General features: G+C 51.5%; 1 protein-coding gene across 1 annotated transcript; it reads left to right on the top strand.

The window, feature by feature from the left end:
- The first annotated feature begins 17380 nt into the window (after positions 1 to 17380).
- On the top strand, positions 17381 to 18947 carry GADD45G (growth arrest and DNA damage inducible gamma). The gene is made up of 4 exons (XM_004270604.3): positions 17381 to 17546; positions 17807 to 17908; positions 18037 to 18250; positions 18337 to 18947. Exons 1-4 carry the CDS (start codon positions 17494 to 17496, stop codon positions 18445 to 18447), a joined length of 480 nt encoding a protein of 159 aa, XP_004270652.1. The 5' UTR covers positions 17381 to 17493; the 3' UTR covers positions 18448 to 18947.
- Positions 18948 to 19859: the final 912 nt, after the last annotated feature.

The following is a 19859-nucleotide window of genomic DNA, read 5'->3' as shown; positions in this document are numbered from 1 at the left end:
GTGGAAAAATTGTCTTCCACGAAACCAGTCTCTGGTGCCAGAAAGGTTTGGGGAACACTGTTTTAAGGGACACCTCCAGCTCAGGGTGGTAAGAAGTATGGCTGTCATTTTGCTTCTCCATTAAACTATTTTTTGTATGACATTTACTTTAAGCATTTGGGATTCCATACCACACTGCCTGAAAATCAGGACTCCATGTTGACTCATTTTCTGGAAAAAGTTACGAGAAATTCATCTCACTTAAAAGAGTGTAGCAAGGCTGAGACATGTTGCTAAAGTCTCCCTAACACTCTGGAATCCAGGTGGAATCAAATCCATCTTTCAAGCTGGCCTGTCTCAGGGGGATAATCCCTGTTCAGTAGGACTTACCTTGAATGGATTTCTGAGATCCTGGGGCAATAGGTTGGTCGAGGTTTAGGGCTGGTTTTCTTGGAGAGTCTGTCTGTGTTGTTCTTTCTCTCACTGTCTCTCTGTCTCTGTGCTTCTGGTGAGATGTCATGTTTGGCACTTAAGCATACAGGAGATGCTACCTGGATCTTTCTCTGGGCCTGTTTCTGTCCTTTGGCACTGGGCTGCCACTGCCGCCACCTACCAGTCTTTCTTTGCTTTCTTTTGCCTCAAATTTCTCACTGTAGTTATGTTTCATCTTGCAGCACAGAATTGTGTGTTTATTTGTAAGCTGCCACAAAGTATTTCCGGAGACAAATAAATAAGTGTATGTGTCTCAGCCTTTTACTGTCTATGCTTAAATGTCCCTGGGCCCCAGGCCAGCTGCAGACCTTCATAGGATATTCTGTCCATGAAGGAGTTAGCCACCAGGACGGTTGGGCTACAAATCACCCAGCACACTGTGCTGTGCTTTGTGCCTGGACGCCCTCATTCTGCTCTGGAAGCACACAGCGCACACCTGATACATGCTTTGTGGGGCAGACACGCCTTGTCTCCTGGGCCAGTCTGGCCTTGGCATGATGGAGGTGGGGACACCTGGGAGGCTCTTTCTTACTCCTGGCTCCTTGTGAGAGAGGAGGCATCCATGTTACTGGGGCCACTAGGAGAGCATTTCCTTCCCTTGGATTTAGGTGGTAGGGTTTCTGAGAATTGGGATCTGTCTTTCGATTGTGTTTCTGCACACTGTGCAGAAATCTCCTCTCCAGTCAGGGCTCTTCCGCTTGTCCTGTAGTTTCCCCCGTGCACCTGTTACGATAAAGACCATAATTCTATGGTCTTTCCTGTTCTCTTCTCCGTGGTGCGTCCCTTGCTTCAGTTCTTCACTGCCGTATAAAAAATATCCCCAAGCCGAGTGCTGTGGAGCAACAGCAATGCTTTGCTCACCACCCCTGTGGGCTGGGGCTCCTTGGCCAAGTGGGTGCGTCCTCTCAGGGCTCCTCAGGGGGTGACGGCCACTGTGGCTTGGTCATCTCCGATTCCCTACTCCCACATCTGGAGGCTGACGCTGGCTTTTGGCTGGGACTTCTGCTGGCACTGTTGGCCAGGATGTGTGGCCTCCCCTTGTGGTGTGGGCCTCCTCAGAGCACGGTGGCTGGGGCCCTAGGGACACCTATTATGCCCTGACCTCAGAAGACACGTGGCATCTCTTCTACCATGTTCTGTTCCTCAGATGCAAGTCACATGCTTGAGCTGAGGGGAATGGGCTCCATCTTTTGTTGGAAGTCATGTCTAGAATTTTTGGACATGTTTTAAAACCACCACAAGGTCCTTTAGGGATTGTACGAGTTTACAGGGGCTGCTGTAAGAAAGTACCACGGACTGGGCTGCTTAAACAACAAGAATCTATTCTCTCAGGTTCCAGAGGCCAGTGTCTGAAATCAGGGTGTTGGTGGGTCTGCTTCCTTCTAGGGGCTCAGCACGGAATCTCTTCCAGGCTCTGGTGCTCCCGCAGGCCTTGGTGTTCCTTGGCTTGCATCACTCCAATCTCTCCTCTGTTTTTATGTGGGCTCTTCCTCTGTGCGGTCGTGTCCAAAGTGCCCTCTTCTTCCAAGGACACCAGCCATTGGATTTAGGGTCCTAACTTCAAGGTAGCAGGAAGTGTGGTCTTCCTAGGTGACTAGAAGGAAAGTAGAACAGAAATGTCCTCCACACCCATCTGCAGTGGGGAGCCACACGCCAACATGCAGAAAGGAACAGGTAAGAGACACAGGGATCCTCAGGACTTTTCTCCTCCTGGACACAGGTCCATGGGGCCAGGTGACCTCTTTTGATCCAACACATGGCTCATCTTTCACAGCCTTGCAGTGAGCTGTGACACATGTCTAAGTTTGCAGCCACAGAATGCAGGAGCCGAAGTGACCTGTGAGCTTGGGCAGAGGGTGTGGCAATCCCAGGTGGACAGGGGTGCCGTGGGGTCCACACAAAGTACGCTCCTTGGACTAGTCTGTAACTGCTACACCCACGAGGAGAGATGGAGCTAGTGCAAGAATGCAGAGCAACTGCATTGCCAAGTACATTGTTTAGTTCAGGTAATGCTTTCTTTGTAAACAGGACTTTCTCGATGAAGGAAGCACCATGTCGATTCATGTCTGGTGCAAGTTTCTTATCTAGTTTCAGACCAGCCACTTTGGATACTACTGCTGCAGGGGATGGTGGAAAATGACCCAGGACTAACCTGGTCCCACTGGCCTGCTCACCTCAGAACTCATCTGAGAGAGAAATGAACTCCCCATCCCCAAGCGCCGTGGTGTTAGATCTGCTCATGACAGCACCGTGGCCCTTCCTCTTACTGACACATGTCTAACCAGCTTCTCACACTATCTGATGAATGAACAAATGATCACCCAGCTTCTCTCACTTCTGATTATGCGTTCAAACAAGAGTTCTTCCAACTTTAAGAGTCTGGCAATACTCCAAGATAAGTAGGAGTGTGGGCTTTTTTTTTTTTTTTTAAACATCAAAGTTGCTAAGAGACCAGATCCCGACTGTTCTCAACACACAAAAGAAGATGATAATTATGTGACAAGATGGAGGTGGTAACCAATGATACTATAGTAATCATATCGCAACATACAAATGTATCAAACCAACACACTGTACACCTCAAATTTACACAGTGTTATATGTCAATTATACTTCAATTTAAAAAAAAGAAGAAGGGAGGTGGGCTCTGGGGTCAGAAGCCAGGGCTCAGTCCTGACTACTTGCTGGGGCCCTGGGCACATTACATAACACCATGAGCCTCAGTTTCCCCATTGATTGGCATGGTAACGATAGGAGTGCTACCTTACTGGACTGTTATCAATATTAAGTGAGAGTATGAATGTAAAACGGTCAGCACGGCACCTGATATGTAAGTGCTCAACTGACATCATTATTTCTATTATTGCTGCTGTGAATGACATAAAGAAAGGAAATATCATCACAGAAGGACCTTCTTGACTCAGGGAGAGTCTATTCCAGTTGGATTCAGGTGAACAACTGCAAACGTTTAAGAGGATGTGATGTGAATGCTATCAACATTGTCACTTTACAGGAATTAGTCCAGTTGCACACATTCTGTGATGCCATTCACAGCGGACAAAATCCAAGGTCCAGGTGTTCCCCTACAGGGGAGGGGGGGTCTGGGGACCCTGCTGCCAACCCACCCGTTCTGCCCATGGTTCACAGGTGGAATGGAGGCTGTGCCCCTGGCTGGCCCCTCAGGGGCCAGAGGACCTTGCTGCTGGGGCAGGGTCTCGAATTAAGCACACACAGAGGCCGGAGCCTTGAATGCGAGGTTCACTCGTGGTGAGAACTGCCCACCTGTTTCTGGAGCGCTGCCCTGCTTTCACAAAAATGACCTGGAATGTGCAATTTTAAATTTATCTTTTCTTCCTTTCCCAGACATCTAGGCTGTTCGGTTTCTGCATCCTAAGTCCTGCTTGGGTGGCAGTGTCACCACCTGGGAGGCTCCATGTGCTAGCTGGACTTGAGGCTTGGAGCCACCCGGTCTAAGCTGAAGGCGGTGGTCATGGAGGTCTCTGGGCAGGTTGTGGCTGGGCCCACTGTGTTCCCCCTGCCTTTATTTCTGTCCCTGCCTTGGTGAGTTCAAATATGTCTGTGGGGGCTTCCCTGGTGGCGCAGTGGTTGAGAGTCTGCCTGCCGATGCAGGGGACACGGGTTCATGCCCCGGTCCGGGAAGATCCCACGTGCCGCGGAGCAGCTGGGCCCATGAGCCATGGTCGCTAAGCCTGCGCGTCCGGAGCCTGTGCTCCGCAACGGGAGAGGCCACAACAGCAAGAAGCCCGTGTACCACAAAAGAACAAAACAAAAAAATGTCTGTGGGCATCAGGGTATAAATTGTACTTCCCAACATGCTCCTAAAAATTTGAGTGAATGCTACTGTTTGAAATTGTATGTGTGTACATTTAGACCAAAATCATGAGAAACGCTTTCCAAATATCAGACCCCTTGTGTTAAGAGGAGAATTTCTAAATAAGTCATACGATTGAGGGTGGAGGGAACCCTTGTTGGAACCTTCTGGGATTTAAGAAGTGATCAAGAAGGTGCTAGAGTGGTCTTTGTTTTTAACATCCATGAAGTCTGCAAAATGTCCCCCTGCCCTTGCTAGTTGAGTTGTGGGGTGATCATGCAGCCAGCCCCTGCCTGGCCTGGGGGAGAGGCGTGGGGGTGGGGAGTGGACAGCTGGCCTTAGCCTCAGATTGTCCCCTGGATGTCACCTGAGCAGCTGCCACAGAAGCAGCCTGCCAGGGATCACCATGTTACTTCTGCTTAGCTTGGTCCAATTATCAGCAATAAAAGTTCCATCAGAGCGTGCACTTTGCGTGGGGTGACGGGGGTGGTGACATCTGTGTCTGGGAGCCCGGGTGAGGTCGGCTCTGCTCCCCCTCTCACTGGGCACATTGTCTGCCCAAGCCTCACGCCACAGACAGAAGCTGGGCCTCAGGCTGGGCTCCCGGCTGGTTGAGCCCATGTGAACGGAGGTCTGCAGTCCTGACCCTGGCGGAGGGAAGGTCTCCATCCCTGCATGATGTCCAGTGTGCACAGTGCCCCTACCAGGCTTTCCTGGTCCTGGTGGTGACTGGTTGCATGAGGGAGGAAAGTGGCCATAGGCACCCAGCGCCAGGGGGTGGGCAGTGCATCACCCCGCAGAGTGGCCCTGTGCTTGGCGGCATGGCCCCTCACCCACCTACTATCAGCTCAAGGGAAAGGCCCCTAAAATTCATTTACTCCTTGTTATTGTTTTTGGAGAACTCCTCCCCATCTTCCAGATCCCAGCTTCCTTGAGGAGGGTGTCACAGCCTGGAGCGGCATCAGAATCCCCTGGAGGGTTTGCTGTAACAGATTGCCCATCCCACGTCCAGAGCTTCCGATTCAGGAGGTTCAGGTGGGGCTGAGAATTTGCATTTCTAGCAAGTTCCCAGCTGATGGGGATGCCCGGGGACAAACGCCTCACAGTGTCAGGGCTGGGAGACACTGGGGACCTGTACCCCCATGCTGTGCCCCATGGAACCCTGGTTGTATGATCCACGACAAAGGGTTTGCGGTCAAGTAAGTCTGGCATTGTGGCAGGCCCTCACCTCTCTCTCGGAGGTTCCAGATACACTGTGATAGGGTAACAGCTTTGATAAATCCTGCAGGGCAGCACCGGGTTTCCTTTAACCCCACATTTCCCAAACCTATTTAAAAATGGAGCATGTGGGCTTCCCTGGTGGCGCAGTGGTTGAGAGTCTGCCTGCCGATGCAGGGGACACGGGTTCGTGCCCCGGTCCGGGAGGATCCCACATGCCGCGGAGCGGCTGGGCCCATGAGCCATGGCCGCTGAGCCTGCGCGTCCGGAGCCTGTGCTCCACAATCGGAGAGGCCACAACAGAGAGAGGCCTGCGTACCGCAAAAAAAAAAAAAAAAAAAAATGGAGCATGTCTCTTGCCACCATCCCTTCTACCCGGGGAGGGTTCCATCAGGCATTAGTTTGAGAAGTTGATCCAGAGCTTTATCTTTCCCCTGGGTGTGGCAGAACCCCTCCCCCCACCCCACCCCCCGCCCCGTTCACATGTCCCCTCCTTGACCTGCCAGGTTGAATCCAACTTTGTGAGTTTGTGCTTGCGAGAGCAGTGTGGACTGTCCCTCACCTGACACCTGTGCCTCTTTCAGCCTCTTCCTTACCCCCTTGCATGCCTGCCTCCTTGACTTTTGGGGAGCTCCTGTCAGGGGTTGCAAGAAGAGGGAGGCGGTGATGATCAGCAGGGATCGGGGTGCTGGACGTGGACTTCCTGCAGTCAGAGCCCGTGTCCTGCCCAACCCCAGCCCCAGCTCACTGCCTTGAGCGTAGTACGTGCTCAACTAATGATTATGGCCAAGATGGGCAGGACTGCCTGCCTGCTCCTGTCCTCTGGGTTAAAGCAGAGCTGGCCTCTGGGGAGGACCAGTAAGGATTGTTCTGGGACACATGGATCTTCCTTAGGAAATGCTTTCTGACCCTGCAGAGTTCAGCCCATGGAGACTCTGTCGGCAGTGGGACTCAGGGGCCCGTGCTCCCCCGCCCTGGAAACAGGGAGGGCCTCCGGGCTCTGAACTGACCAGCGCCCTGGACCACACTGGCTTCTGAGCACTGGGGAGGGCAGCAGCCATGTGGTGGACAGTCGAACTTTCTCAGAGGCTTGCTCTCACCCAGCTGCTGGACGGGGCCTTCTCTGCACCCACCCCCAGGGTTTCTGGGTTATTGGGGGTTGCAAATGGGGCTGCACTTCAGAAGACAACAGTGTCCTGCAGACTGCTTGGCGGAGCACTGAGTGCGGGTGGCCTAGCCTCCTGGTGGGCTGATGTGCTTTGTGTTGCAAGCATCATCTCTGTCTCTCTGTCTCTGTCTCTGTCTCTCTCTTTCTCTCTCTCTCTCTCTCTCTCTCTCACACACACACACACACACACACACACACACAGTCATGTCGGGCACACATGGTCACGCAGGCTGGTGTTGTGCCCTGGAAGGCATGTGTGTGTGGGTGCCCCAGGGTGATCAGGACACTAGATTTTCCCTTCTAGCCAGGACTTGGGCTGGATGGCTTTGCAGGAGGAGATGCCTAGGTGTGCTTTGCAGGAGGAGATGCCTAGGTGTGGGATGTGATCCAGGGACATGTGAAGGTCAAAGGCCAAGCACATCATCGTCATGATGGAGGCATTACCATCAGGGAAGGAGAGAGGCCAGGACACCCCCTCCCCCTGGGGCAGAGTGTCCTGACTTGGCCTGTGCCAGGCCTCACTGAGAGGTGTGGGAGGGGAGAGGTGGGGACAGCAGGAGCAGAGGTGACCTCAAAATGTGCTGAGAGTTGGGGAACAGCAGAGGCTGCTGGAGCTGAGTGGGGAGGGGATGGTGGGGGAGCAGGGGCTGAAGCCTGGGCCCTGAGCCAGCGTTTGGTCTTTAGCCACCTGATACGGTAACATTGCCGGCCTCTTCCTCGTTTGTCCTCGCTTCCTGGGCCAGCATGAACGTTGCTCCCACTGGGGCTGAGTCTCCAGGTGGGACTGTTGGAAAAGAGGGGTCAGTCCCTATGGAGTTTCAGGACAAAGGGAGCAGCTGGGCAGGGCAGCCCCGTTCAGTCCCTCGGGGTTGCATCACCTGTTGTGGAGGCTGAAAGCATCCTAAGGGATAGAGCAGCTCTCAGTCCTCTTGTCCAGAAACTATGCCTGTCCTGCTGTGGACTTCTCTGGCAAAATGGAAATACACCACCCAGGCTCCCTTCTGGGCTATTAAAAAATTAATATTAAAGTTTAATGGGAGTCCAGGGAAACTAGGAAAAATTTCCTGCCTATCCAAAATACCAAGGGAGGGATGTGAATGTATAAGATTCCTAATAACTGTCCTCAGACCAAGGAGCCTGGATTTGCTGCTGAGTCAGCAGAGTCTCTGCATTTGCAGTAGTTACTGTGCTGTCTAAACTGCTGAATGACCCCCTACATCTCCCTGCAGAGCACTCATGAATTGGAAAGGGCAAAATGGTGACTTTATGTTGGAGAAATATGGAAGACTCCACCTTGATCAAACGACCACCAATATGGGACCATGAATAAGAACAGACTGATGAAAGCACATAATGATACTTGTCCGGAGGAGGACAAGACATTGCCACCTGCATCCCCTGAATCAAATCATGAGGGAACAGCAGACAAACCCAAGTCCTGGGACAGTCTGCAACATCAGGGGCTGAACTCTTAAGACTTTGATATCAAATAAGATCCATGTCATGAAACAGACTAAGGAGCTATTTCAGACTAAAGGAGACTGAAGAGACATGACAATGGACGGTGCTGTGATCCTGGGCTTCCTGGGCTGTAAAGGACATCACTGGGACAATCGACAAAATCGCACTGTGGTCTGTGTACTAGATGGTAGCTTCAACTCTGCCAACGTTAGTTTTCTGGTTTTGATTATTTTGCTATGGTTTATGGAATCAGGAGAATATCCTTGTTTGTAGGAAATATTGACATATACAGTGGTGAAGAGGCAGCGTGCCCGAGGCTTACCCTCAAGTGGTTCAGAAAAATATGTATATTTGAGAAAGAGAGAAAAGGATGAAACAAATGTAGTGACATGGGGGAACTGGCTGAAGGATACACAGGAATGCTTTGTTGTGCTATGCTTGCAACTTTCCTGTGTCTGAAGTTTCATCAAAATTTAAAAAGTTTAAAAAGATCTCCAAAACACAGCGACCGAACACAGCTTATGTCTCTCTCCACAATGACAGTCTGGGTCTACATGGTCAGGTGGGGACCCAGGACTGTCCTTATGCTGCCCTCTCCCCTCTTGCACCACAGCCCCAGGGAGGAAAAAACTGACGTTGATAGAAAGCAATTCCTGTTTGAGCAAGTGACATGCAAGTTCATACTCCGTTGGCCAGAGCAGGGTCTGGTGACAAGGGAGATCGGGAATGCAACGTCCACCCGGGAGACCCCCTGCAAAGGCGGAACTTTATTCCATGCAATAAGGGGGAGTGGACTTGGGAGGGGGGACTAGCTGCTCGCCACCTTCCCCTTTCTCCAATTCAGAGGTCATTTGGCAAATGGCCATGGCTTTGATGAGTCTCAAGGCTGTGCATCCAGTTCAGATGTCCCACGTCCTCCACTGCTCCACTGTGGCCTCTGCTGGGTGCCTCAAATATCCCAAACCTATTATAGTCCGGAATGGCTCCTTGATTTTAGCTGTCCTTTCTGTCCTCAGCCTGTGCTGCACTGTCCACTTTACAGTGCCCTCCTGGTGTTCCTGCCACCTGGAAGGCAGGTAAGTCCCCTCTCCCACCCCGTCTCTTGGCCTGGTTCACGTCCATCACCCTTGGCCAGTGGCTCCAGCAGCGCATCACACACCTGCATGCCACAGGCATCACCCTGATCTTACTAAGATGAGGATTCTCAGTTTGGAGGGCTGGGCACAGCCTGAGGCTCTGCACTGCTGACAAGCTCCTGGGGGAAGCTGATGCTGCAGGTCTGGGTTGGAGCTGAGTCCTTTGGAGATGAAGGAGCTGGCACTATTACTGCCAAGAGTATGATCACAGATGGAGGCGGATGAGTCAGGAGCACACCAGCCCGTGGAGCTACCCTTTTCTGAGGTGGACGTCTTGTGGGGTTCTGTCTGTGCTCAAACTTGGCACTATTTTGGAGAAAGGTACCTTGTAGGTCCCTTCCAGTTTAAATTTGCCTATGAGTTGGTAAGAAAAAAAATAATCCATATATTTCACTTCATGTGGCTGATGAGGGGAGTTCAGAACACCAAAGGACCTGGGGAGATTCAGAGCATTTTTAATTTGAACGGAAAACAGGTATATGAGTCACTGGGCTTCCCCCCCTGCATGGCTAAGTGCTATATGGGCTGTGTCTCAGAGGAGCTGTCTAGCGGTGAGCCCAGGTTCTACCCACAGTGCAGTGGCATAAACAGGAGGTTTGCATGAGGTCTGGCAGCGGGCAGTTAGAATCCCAGCTCTGTGATTAGCTGTATGATCTTGGGCATGCCATTAGTCTCCCTGAAACTCAGTTTTACCATCTGTAAAGTGGGCAGGAGTATTACAGCTGACACAATGTTCCCAGTGGTTGGCTCTGATTTCCCCTTTGTTGGTGTGTCTCTGTATGTTCACGCCCTGCATCTCTACTGGTAGAAAAACCTACAGGAGCGTCCTCTAGACCTGCCTGACTTCTCAGAGGCTGCACATTGATGAGGCCGCTGCTTCTGCAAATTAACAGAAGTGTGTGACCAGAGTCTGCAGGCTCCCTAGAAACAAAGGCTTTAGATCAAGGTGTAAAGAGGCTACTTTTCAGGGCATCCAGCTATATTCTCCTTGACCACAAGATGGCACCCTGCAATCATGAAATCCACCACAGGCACCGTCAGATAGGGGCGCCTAAGGCGAGCCAAATATTTTTTTGAAATCTTTTCATTAGATGATATCCTTATCCTTCGTGGACCAAGTGGTTTTCCCCAAAGACTCTAGAAAAGGTTTTACAGAGAATTTTGTCTCACCCCTTTTGGTGACGGGCAGGAACTCCATAGCCAGCCCCTCTGGGTTTGCAGTCCGTCTTTGTCACTTCCTGGCTCAACCTCACTGTATTCTTCATCCAACAATAGTGACAAAAGTACCTCCCTAAGAGGGTCACAGTGAGTTTTAAATGATGTTTTCAAAGTGCTTGGAATAGTGCCTGGCTCATAGCAAGTCCTATAAAAGTCTGGTAAATAAAACTTTAATATCAATAGTACTACTAAGAACACACTCAAGTGTTGCCCCACTCTTTTCAAATAAATGACATTCAACACCGAATAATCAAATTGTACCTACAAGAGTCCCAAATAGGTTGAGAATACTTAAATATTTTGAACTTCTGGAATTCCTGATATATTATGTAAACAATATTTTCCTAATTTATTGTTGTAATTCCTTTCTGGAAAGTAGAATTTTTTGCCAAAGAAGGAGTGAAAGAACTTTATCCATTGCTACTTGCTAAGATGCATACCTTGGTGAACAGCTTGTCTGCAGAAAGGCACCTGCCCAGGTATTTGCCTGCTGGGCCCTCCTGCGTGCCTCCGGTGTGTGGCCTGAAACTCCATCCCAGTCATTCCAGAGTTAACCTCTGAGTGCAATATCACCATTTTCACTCAGCTGGGAACAGACCTGCATCAAACGGCAAGATGAGTAGCTCAGGAGTCAAATGTCTTGCTCTTGCCTCTCCCTCCCTAGAAGCACAGCCCCGCAGACGGCTGGCTTCTTGATCTGTTACCATATGGTCAAAAATCGCTCAGAATAATGCCCGAAGCAAGAATTGGGTTGATGAGGTTATTATCCGTGAGAAGTTTCAATTTGTATTATATAAAACTGAATTGCAGAATATCTAATTGCAGAAAACCATCATGAGGGAAAAAAAATGATCTATAATATCACTACTTTGAGATATAACCACCATTTCTATTTTGATTTCTTTGTACAATGATAGTCATGTGCACTAAATGTTTTTGCACAATCAGAAACACACAGATCTGAATCTTGCTTTTCCCAGTTCCATCTGAGGCTTTATCATGCCATGAAATACTCTTCAAAACATTTATTTAGAGCTTCCCTGGTGGCGCAATGGTTGAGAGTCCGCCTGACGATGCAGGGGACCCAGGTTCGTGCCCCGGTCCGGGAAGATCCCACATGCCGTGGGATCATGCTGGGCCCGTGAGCCGTGGCCGCTGAGCCTGCTCGTCCGGAGCCTGTGCTCCGCAACGGGAGAGGCCGCAACAGTGAGAGGCCTGCGTACCACAAAAAAAAACAAACAAAAAATTTTATTTATGGTCTTGTAATGTTTCCTCTACGCCTACACCATGAATTAACACTCAGCCTCTATTGTGGCTCCTGAGTTGCAGCATTAAAAGAAATACTGCAATAAACATTTCCTTGTAATAAACATTTTCTAAGAAAATTATTTATTTATTTATTTATTTTGGTTGTGTCGGGTCTTAGTTGCAGGCACACGGGATCTTCATTGAGGCATGCGGAATCTTTTCATTGTGGCACAGGGGCTCTTCGTTGTGGCACTTGGGTTTCTCTCTAGTTGTGGCGTGCGGGTTTTCTCTTCTCTAGTTGTGGCGCGTGGGCTCCAGAGCGTGTGGGCTCTGTAGTTTGCCACCCGTGGGCTCTCTAGTTGAGGCGTGAAAGCTCAGTAGTTGTGGCACGCAAGCTCAGTAGTTGTGGCACAAGGGGCTAGTTGCCCCTCAGCATGTGCGATCTTAGTTCTCTGACTAGGGATTGAACCCACGTCCCTTGCACCGGAAGGCGGATTCTTTACCACTGGACCACCAGGGAAGTCCCTAATATACACTTTTGAATGCAATTCTTTAGGAGAACTTAAGAAAAGTAGATGTAATGAGTTGACAAGCATGAACACTTTAAACCATTCACTAACTTTTTGCTTAAGGTCAAAGTAAAGTAAAGTAAGCAGCAAAAACTGGCTTCGAGTTCTGTTCTGCTAACTGCAGCCTCCAACATCTTACTGTCCTTTCTAGGTATTTAGGAACTTTAAATTGTCTTTCAGAATATAAAGGAGGGCTTTCAGTTAGGAAGTTCGGTGGTTCTAGTAATCTATAATATGCTATATGTTAATGTTTTCAGAAAGATGACCACAGCATTCCAGCTAGCTGTATATTGGTGAAAGTTTACCCCAAACTCAAATGCCTACTGGAGCCAGGCAGGGACTAAATGTGTCAGCAGGCCTAATGTGATATTTGGGAGATGTCTAGAGTGATATGGAAAGTGCATGCCATCCACTCCCACCTACACAAACAAACAAGTCAGACCTGAATTTGTGAGTCGTTTTAGAGCACTGCCCACCAAACAAAACCCGAATGTGAGCCAAATGGTGACCAGTTGTGACCTTTAGAAACACCCTTTGAGGTTCACGAAGGGCAAAGGGCAGATCTTCATTTCATAGGGGGCGAAACTGAGGTTCAAAAGACTTGGGCACATGGCTAATCCTGGAAGGACAGCACATACGTGGCTTGTCAGGGCTCTCAGCTAGTGTCACTGACTATGGCTGTGACATGTCTCGCAGATCATTTCCTACTCATGATAGACAAAGTACCAAATCTATGAATGATCGCCCCTCTCCCAGTTATTTCAGGGATTTCACTGAGCTAATGTGACTCTCGCGCACGCTATGCAATTGCTCACCCAAGAATAACTGCTCCTTCCAGAAAGCCCTCTCCACACGGGGACTGACCACAGAGGTCCGGCTTGTGCTATGAGGGGATTTCCCTTTTTCCGTTTCCTGCTTGCTGTCCCAGCTGTCATCTGAAGCCTCCACATCTACAGCCCTCAAATTTCACCTGGGGTTGGGGGGGGTCTGCACCGCTACCAGGGCGTGGCAGTGGGTGGGCGCAGGGGTGGCGGCACCGTACCTTTCCTGTTAGATTTTGGGATGCATTTGCCATGACGCTGTTGGGTTTTAAGCAATAGGTTTGTGTCTTGCACCAAGATTTGCTTTCTTCACTGAGTTAATGTAGTATTGTCACTGAGTTATTGCTGTTCACCCCACCATCCATGAGTTTTTGGGAAAAAAACCTAACACTCTTCTTAAAACTCAAGAAGGCCTAGAGAAGGGGTTGGATGGGGTGGGGGTCGGGGGAGTGAGAGCAAGGTCTGGACCACGTGGAAAGGGGCCAACGCAGATCGCTCCAACGGCCCTGGGCCAACATCGGAGACACGGCCTGCAGAATCTGGGACACAAACAGTGCACACTCCATTTGAGCTCATCTTTTAAGAGCCTGGCCCCTATATTTTGCTGTTCAAACTTCAGTTTCTTCTCAGAGATTGCAAATGCAAAGGGGACGAGCAGGTAACATACATGAACAAAACATCTGGGTGTCTTTGCAGGGGCATGGGGGGGCCTCTGCTGAACTGAACAGCAGTGCTCAGTCTGGGGGTCCCAGTGCCCCCCTCCACCTTGTGGTTACCGGGGTGGTGGTGGTAGGGGTGTTGGCTGCAGGCACACGGTGGCCAAATCTTCATCTTTTCCAAGAGAAGCTGGACATCCAGATTTTACATGAGAGTTGCTGGTTTTTGAAAGGGGGCAATGACTTGGACATTTCCTAAGACATCCTATAGGCTAAAGGAACCTTACCTGCAGGCAGCACGGAGCTCTGAGCAACCCATCTGTGCCCTGCAGCCTCTGTGGGGCCGGTCCTCATAAAGGGAACGAACCTGCAATTTAATGACAGGGCTTGCGCATGTTCCAAAAGCAAATAATTTCAGAAATTGCAAGAGGGACTGTCTCATAAGTTTACTGCTTACTTAAAACCCACTACTTTCCATACCCAAATGAACGGTGATCTCCACCAACATTTTATCCAGGCCATGAGAGTGACCGAGACGGGTTCATAAAAACAGCTAAATCTAAACATTTCCAAAGGGCTTTTAAAACAGAGCATCTCTGAGGATGTCCTGTTAATGAAGTCACCATCACCTTCACGATTAAGGTTCAGAGGAAGATTTAGGGGTGCTTGGGTGACATCACAGGCTCCTAGGGCTGGGGCCTGCAGCAGGCTGACACATGCGTTGAATGCAGTTTGGGGGCGTGGTGGCAACAGAGGGGGACAGGTGGGCATTTGCTATCATCAATTGTCTTCTATCTCAGGGTGGGCCAGGAGGGCTTCTGAAGGTACCTGGACTGGGGTGCCAGCTTTGCCCACCCCTCTCCTATAGTCCGACCAGCAAACTGGATATGGGCTGTCCCAGACCCAACAGCCTCTGTACTTGTCTAAACTGCAGGAGTGGGGTGGGGTGGGGGGTCTGGTGGAGGACCAACTTAGCCTCCAGACAAAATGTTTCCTTCCTAATTGAGATGAGGGCTTTCGGGCCATTCAGACTGACCTGATAAACCCATGTGAAGCCATATCCTGTGTCAGAAAGGCAGTTTTCCTGAAACTGAATACCTTAAAAATGTGAGTGAAGTTGAATAGCCTCAGGGGGTTGTCAATCAGCCCTCTTCCTCCAGGTTGGCTCAGTGCCAACTGGAAATGCTGTCTCCTGTCCCGGCTCCTCAGTGGCCTTCCTCTGGGAGAAGGGGCTGAGGCTGGTGTGTGGGGAGATTTCTAGTGTTTAAATGGGGGGGGGAGGGTAAGCACTAAGATGTCAGATAAGTCTCATTTTTGCAACATTTCCCAGGGACCTGGAAGTAACGCATTTTAAGAAATGTTTAATACTTTAAAAAGAGCAATACCTAAGTCTCAATCATTTAAAAATAAATACATTTTATCCAATCAAGGCACACCATTATTTTATATACCACCAACAAAGGAAGAAAGGAAACGGTAGCAAATAAATGCCACATGGTGCTGCCTGGCTCCTGTGATTAGAAAACAATCTTATGGTTACCAGGGGCAAGGGGGGGAGGGATAAACTGGAGATTGGGATGGACATATACACACTACTATATATTTATAAAATAGATAACTAATAAGGACCTACTGTATATATAGCACAGGGAACTCAATACTCTGTAATGACCTGTATGGGAAAAGAGTCTAAAAAATAGTGGATGTATGTATATGTATAACTGATTCACTGTGCTGCACAGCAGAAAGTAACACAACATTGTAAATCAGCTATATTCCCCCCCCCCCAAAAAAAAGACACCTCGGATTTCAGGGATGTTAGGTGAGCAAACACCCAATTCTTGGCATCTAGGAAGAGGCCTGCTTTTGCGGTTGTCCTCTGCCAGCTGGTCACCGGGGGGCGCAAGATGCCAGCACACTCGGTTGTTCTCCTTACCTGTTATTTCCTCTGTCTTGAAGCAGTCTGGGCTCCCAGTGAATCAACCCGCTCCGTCCGCCAACTGTCCTGTCCAGTCTCAAAGGCCTCATCTAGAAAAGGGGGGGAGGTGCAATGGAATGCACCCCACCGTGCATTTCAGTGTAGCGCAGAGAGATGCAGACACCAAAAGTGATAAGCTCAGTGAGTGAACCGTCTGAAGGTGCAGGCTTATAGGTCCTTAATGGTCACAGCCAAGCAATGTCTATTAAACGCTCTCAAGCTCTCGTTTAGTTTTATTCTTCTATTACTGGAATACGAGCTTTTAATATATGCATATTTAAGTCAATAAAACATTTCGAAATAGACTAAGAATTATGGGCTCTTCCTCTGTCAGTACTGGGTTGGGGTCTCCTTTCGTCCCCACCTCCTCCCTGGGTGAGTTTTGCAGTCCTTACTCTGCCTTCATTAATGTGCAGCTTGGACCGGGCTCAGCCGACCCTACCAGGGCCGTTTCTTGACCCGAGGGCCGGAGGCCAAGTCCCTAGAGTTCAATGAAAGTGTGGAGGAGGGAGATGGTCAGGGTCTTTCCGGCCGGCCTGTAGATGGCGCCCCGGGAAAGGGATTCCGAGCCGCGTTCCCCAAGCTCTTGGGGCCTGGAGCCTAGAGGTCCGGGCGGAGCGCACCCGGCTGTGAAGACGGTGCAGCAGCCAGGTGTTCCTTCCAACTCCCACTGCTGCTCCGCACTTGATCTAGAACTGGGTGGGCGGCATTACATGCAAACGTTCAGCAGGGCCCGTGTAGGGGGCGCGCATCGAGGGGCACAGGAGCGGCACGCGGCCGCGACCCCCACGCGCCGAGCAGCCTGGCGACCTCCACGCGCGGCGGGCCCTTCCTACCCCACCCAGCGGCAGGTGGACAGTGTCGCTATGAAGAGAAAGCCTCGATTGTCCCTCCTACAAACCGCCACACGCCAGATCTCCGCTATTATGCACCCTCCATAGAAATGCAAACGAGCCGCGTGCGCCGGCCGCAATCTGCTCGCGCGCCCGGGCGCCCCGCAGCGCTCTGCAGCGGGCGGGGAGGTTGGCTAGGACCTTTCAGCTCGCCCGGGTAGGGGCCTTGTTTGTGCTAGGAGAACCTCGCGCTCTGGGCCATAGTGTCAGCTGGAGGGGGCTGCACTCAGGCCTTTTGCAAGCTTAAAGCCAGCGCTGCGTGTTTTTACTTTAGGTTCCGGTTTAAAAGCAATGGTCTCATAGACTCCAAATTTAAAGTAAAGAAAAAATAGAAAGGTAGCAACAAAAATAAACGCAAAAAAAAAATTCATTAGATTCCCCAAAGGTGCGTTTCACAAATTGCAGCGTACTATTAGTCAGCAAGGTTTTTTTTTTTCTTTTTTTAAAACTTTTTCCTTTTAAGGACTTAAGAAAAACAAAAAGGCGAGATGAAATCTGCAGGCTCCAGTCTGCCTGGTAACACCCCGACAAAAGCGGCAGATTTGAGGCATTGTCATCCCCCGCACCCCTCCCCACGTGGCCTTCTGGCACGAGCCTCCGGCCGCCGCCTCATTTGCATCAGAAAGCGGGCGCGGGCCAATGGGCGCGCAGGCTCGCGCCAGCTGGCTGTGCCAAGGGCCCAGCCTATATAAGGGCGCGCGGCGGCGCCGAGTCTAACTAGCTGGTGGTAGGCGCGCCGGTTTGGGCAGTAGACCTTCTTGTCTTCGCTCGCGTCCGCTCCGCCCTCTCCTCTTGTGGATAATTTGCTGCTCGCCAATCGCAACATGACTCTGGAAGAAGTTCGCGGCCAGGACACGGTTCCCGAAAGCACCGCCAGGTAGCTCGGCGCCGAGCGTCGGAGGTCATTGGGCTCGGGGATCCTGATCCTGCCCTGGTCGCGGCTGGTTGGGCGTCAGTCTTCGGGCCCGCTGGGGTGGGAACCCACTGGGTGGAAGCCGGGCGCGAGTGTGCCGGCTGAGCCGGGGGTACGGCACTGAACTGGCGCGCCGGACTTGGGCGCTGGGGTGCGTCCCCGGGCCTGAGGATCCCGGCGCACCCTCCTGCTAGTCCCCGCTCACGGCGCTGGCTCGTCCGCAGGATGCAGGGCGCCGGGAAAGCGCTGCACGAGCTGCTGCTGTCTGCGCAACGCCAGGGTTGCCTCACCGCCGGCGTCTACGAGTCCGCCAAAGTTCTTAACGTGTGAGTATAGACGCGGGCCGGGCAAGGCGAGCGGGGCGGGAGGAGCGGCAGGGAGACCGGGGAGATGGCGGCGAGGGACACCCCGGGCTCCCCGACCCGACCTCACCACCTCCTGCTCGCCCGCGCAGGGACCCCGACAACGTGACTTTCTGCGTGCTGGCTGCCGACGAGGAGGACGAGGGCGACATTGCGCTGCAGATCCACTTCACTTTGATTCAGGCGTTCTGCTGTGAGAACGACATAGACATCGTGCGCGTGGGCGACGTGCAGAGGCTGGCGGCGATCGTGGGTACCGGCGACGAGGCGGGTGCGCCGGGGGACCTGCACTGCATCCTCATTTCGGTGAGTGTCGCCTTCGTCCCGATGTCGTCCCCGCCCCCGTCATCGGCCAGTGGCCAGCCAGGCTGACCTCTGCGCTCTCCCCGCAGAACCCCAACGAGGACGCATGGAAGGACCCCGCCTTGGAGAAACTCAGCCTGTTCTGCGAGGAGAGTCGCAGCGTCAACGACTGGGTGCCCAATATCACCCTCCCCGAGTGACAGCCCCGCGGGTATCCTTGGTCTGATCGACGTGGTGACGCCCCGGGGCGCCTAGCGCGGGGCTGGCTCTGTGGATGCGCCCTCCGAGGGCGCCGGAGTGCGGCGTGGAGACTGGCAGGCGGGGGCGCGTGGAGAGCGGCGAGGAGGTGCGGCTCCCTCCCGAGGAGGGGCCCGGCGGCGGCAGGGGCAGGCTGGCCCCAGCCCAGGACTCTACAAGTGTGGGGAGCGGCTGCTCGCCCAGGAAGGCCGGAGGCGGGACCTTGGCCGCGCGGCCGAGAAGGACGGACTGGCCGGGCAGGAGTGACTCAGCAGCCTGTACTCCCGGCAGAAAGGAGGAGAAAGGCAAGGCCAGGCGGCCTGGACTTGTACAACAGTTACAGGAGCTCTGACGGATTTAGCAGTATGCACTGCTTTTTCAAAACGGACACGGGTGATGCTTCATTTTCTAAAGGATTATGCTGCTGCAGCTTTGAGTTTTACAATAAACGTACTGAAACAAACTTACTCTCTTTATTGAAGGCAGGGGATCTTTGTCTGCGGGGAGGTGGTTTGCAGGGCTGTTGACTTCTGAAATTCACGAACTCGATGGCACTTGTTCCATCTTCCTGTTGGGGCTGAATTACAGGCTCCTGGGGTGCTGGAAGTGGGGGAGGGGACGCCAGCTGGGTGTTAGGGCAGAACTTGAGCCCTGCTCCTATTTCTCTCCCTTTAGGAAAAATTTTAAACTCTCAAGACAGGAGCATACTTGGGATAAGACATCAGTGCAGCAGCTGGCCATCCAACCTGATAACAGAGGCCTTTCCCTCCCCTGCCCCTCTCTCTCCTCTGCCCCCTCCTTTCCAACAGCTGCTTATCAGAACAGCTTGCAGGATGCAGCCAGCGCCTTCCTGCACAATGAGCTTTGCCTTCTGCAGGCGCTGCCCTTTGTGGTCCCTGAGGATGGTGGCAGACTGCTCTCAGGAACCTTTTCCTCTTAAAGGAATGGCACTTACAGCAATGTCACCAAGGTATTAATATCGCGTATGACATGATGACTGCATTTAAGTGTGAGTCATCATTTTGTCATGGCTGTGATAGAACTTAGAAGATCTGAGCAAAAATGGGAAGGCAGCATCTACACAAATAGGTGTGAGCAATTCTGAGTGGGGCCGGCATCTGCTATCTACTATTTCGAGTGTTCTCTGCCCACATCAGAGTTGTGAGGAGGGCTGCTATTCACAGCAGCTTTGAAAGACTTATAGGAGAAAAATAATTGAAATCTGTTTTGGCAAAGACTTTCCTTAAGGAGGATGTAGGGGGGAATGTACTGAGCGAATCAATCTTTTTTATTAGACCAATGTTTTGATTTCACGCCGGTGCCTGACTACACTGCTTTTGGCAGAGGAAATATACACGGGGCTAGATTGCTGTTA

The sequence above is a fragment of the Orcinus orca genome, chromosome 6 (assembly GCF_937001465.1).
Source record: "Orcinus orca chromosome 6, mOrcOrc1.1, whole genome shotgun sequence".
Classification (NCBI taxonomy): domain Eukaryota; kingdom Metazoa; phylum Chordata; class Mammalia; order Artiodactyla; family Delphinidae; genus Orcinus; species Orcinus orca.
The sequence above is the reverse complement of the archived record's forward strand: the minus strand, read 5'-3'. Positions and strand labels throughout refer to the sequence as shown.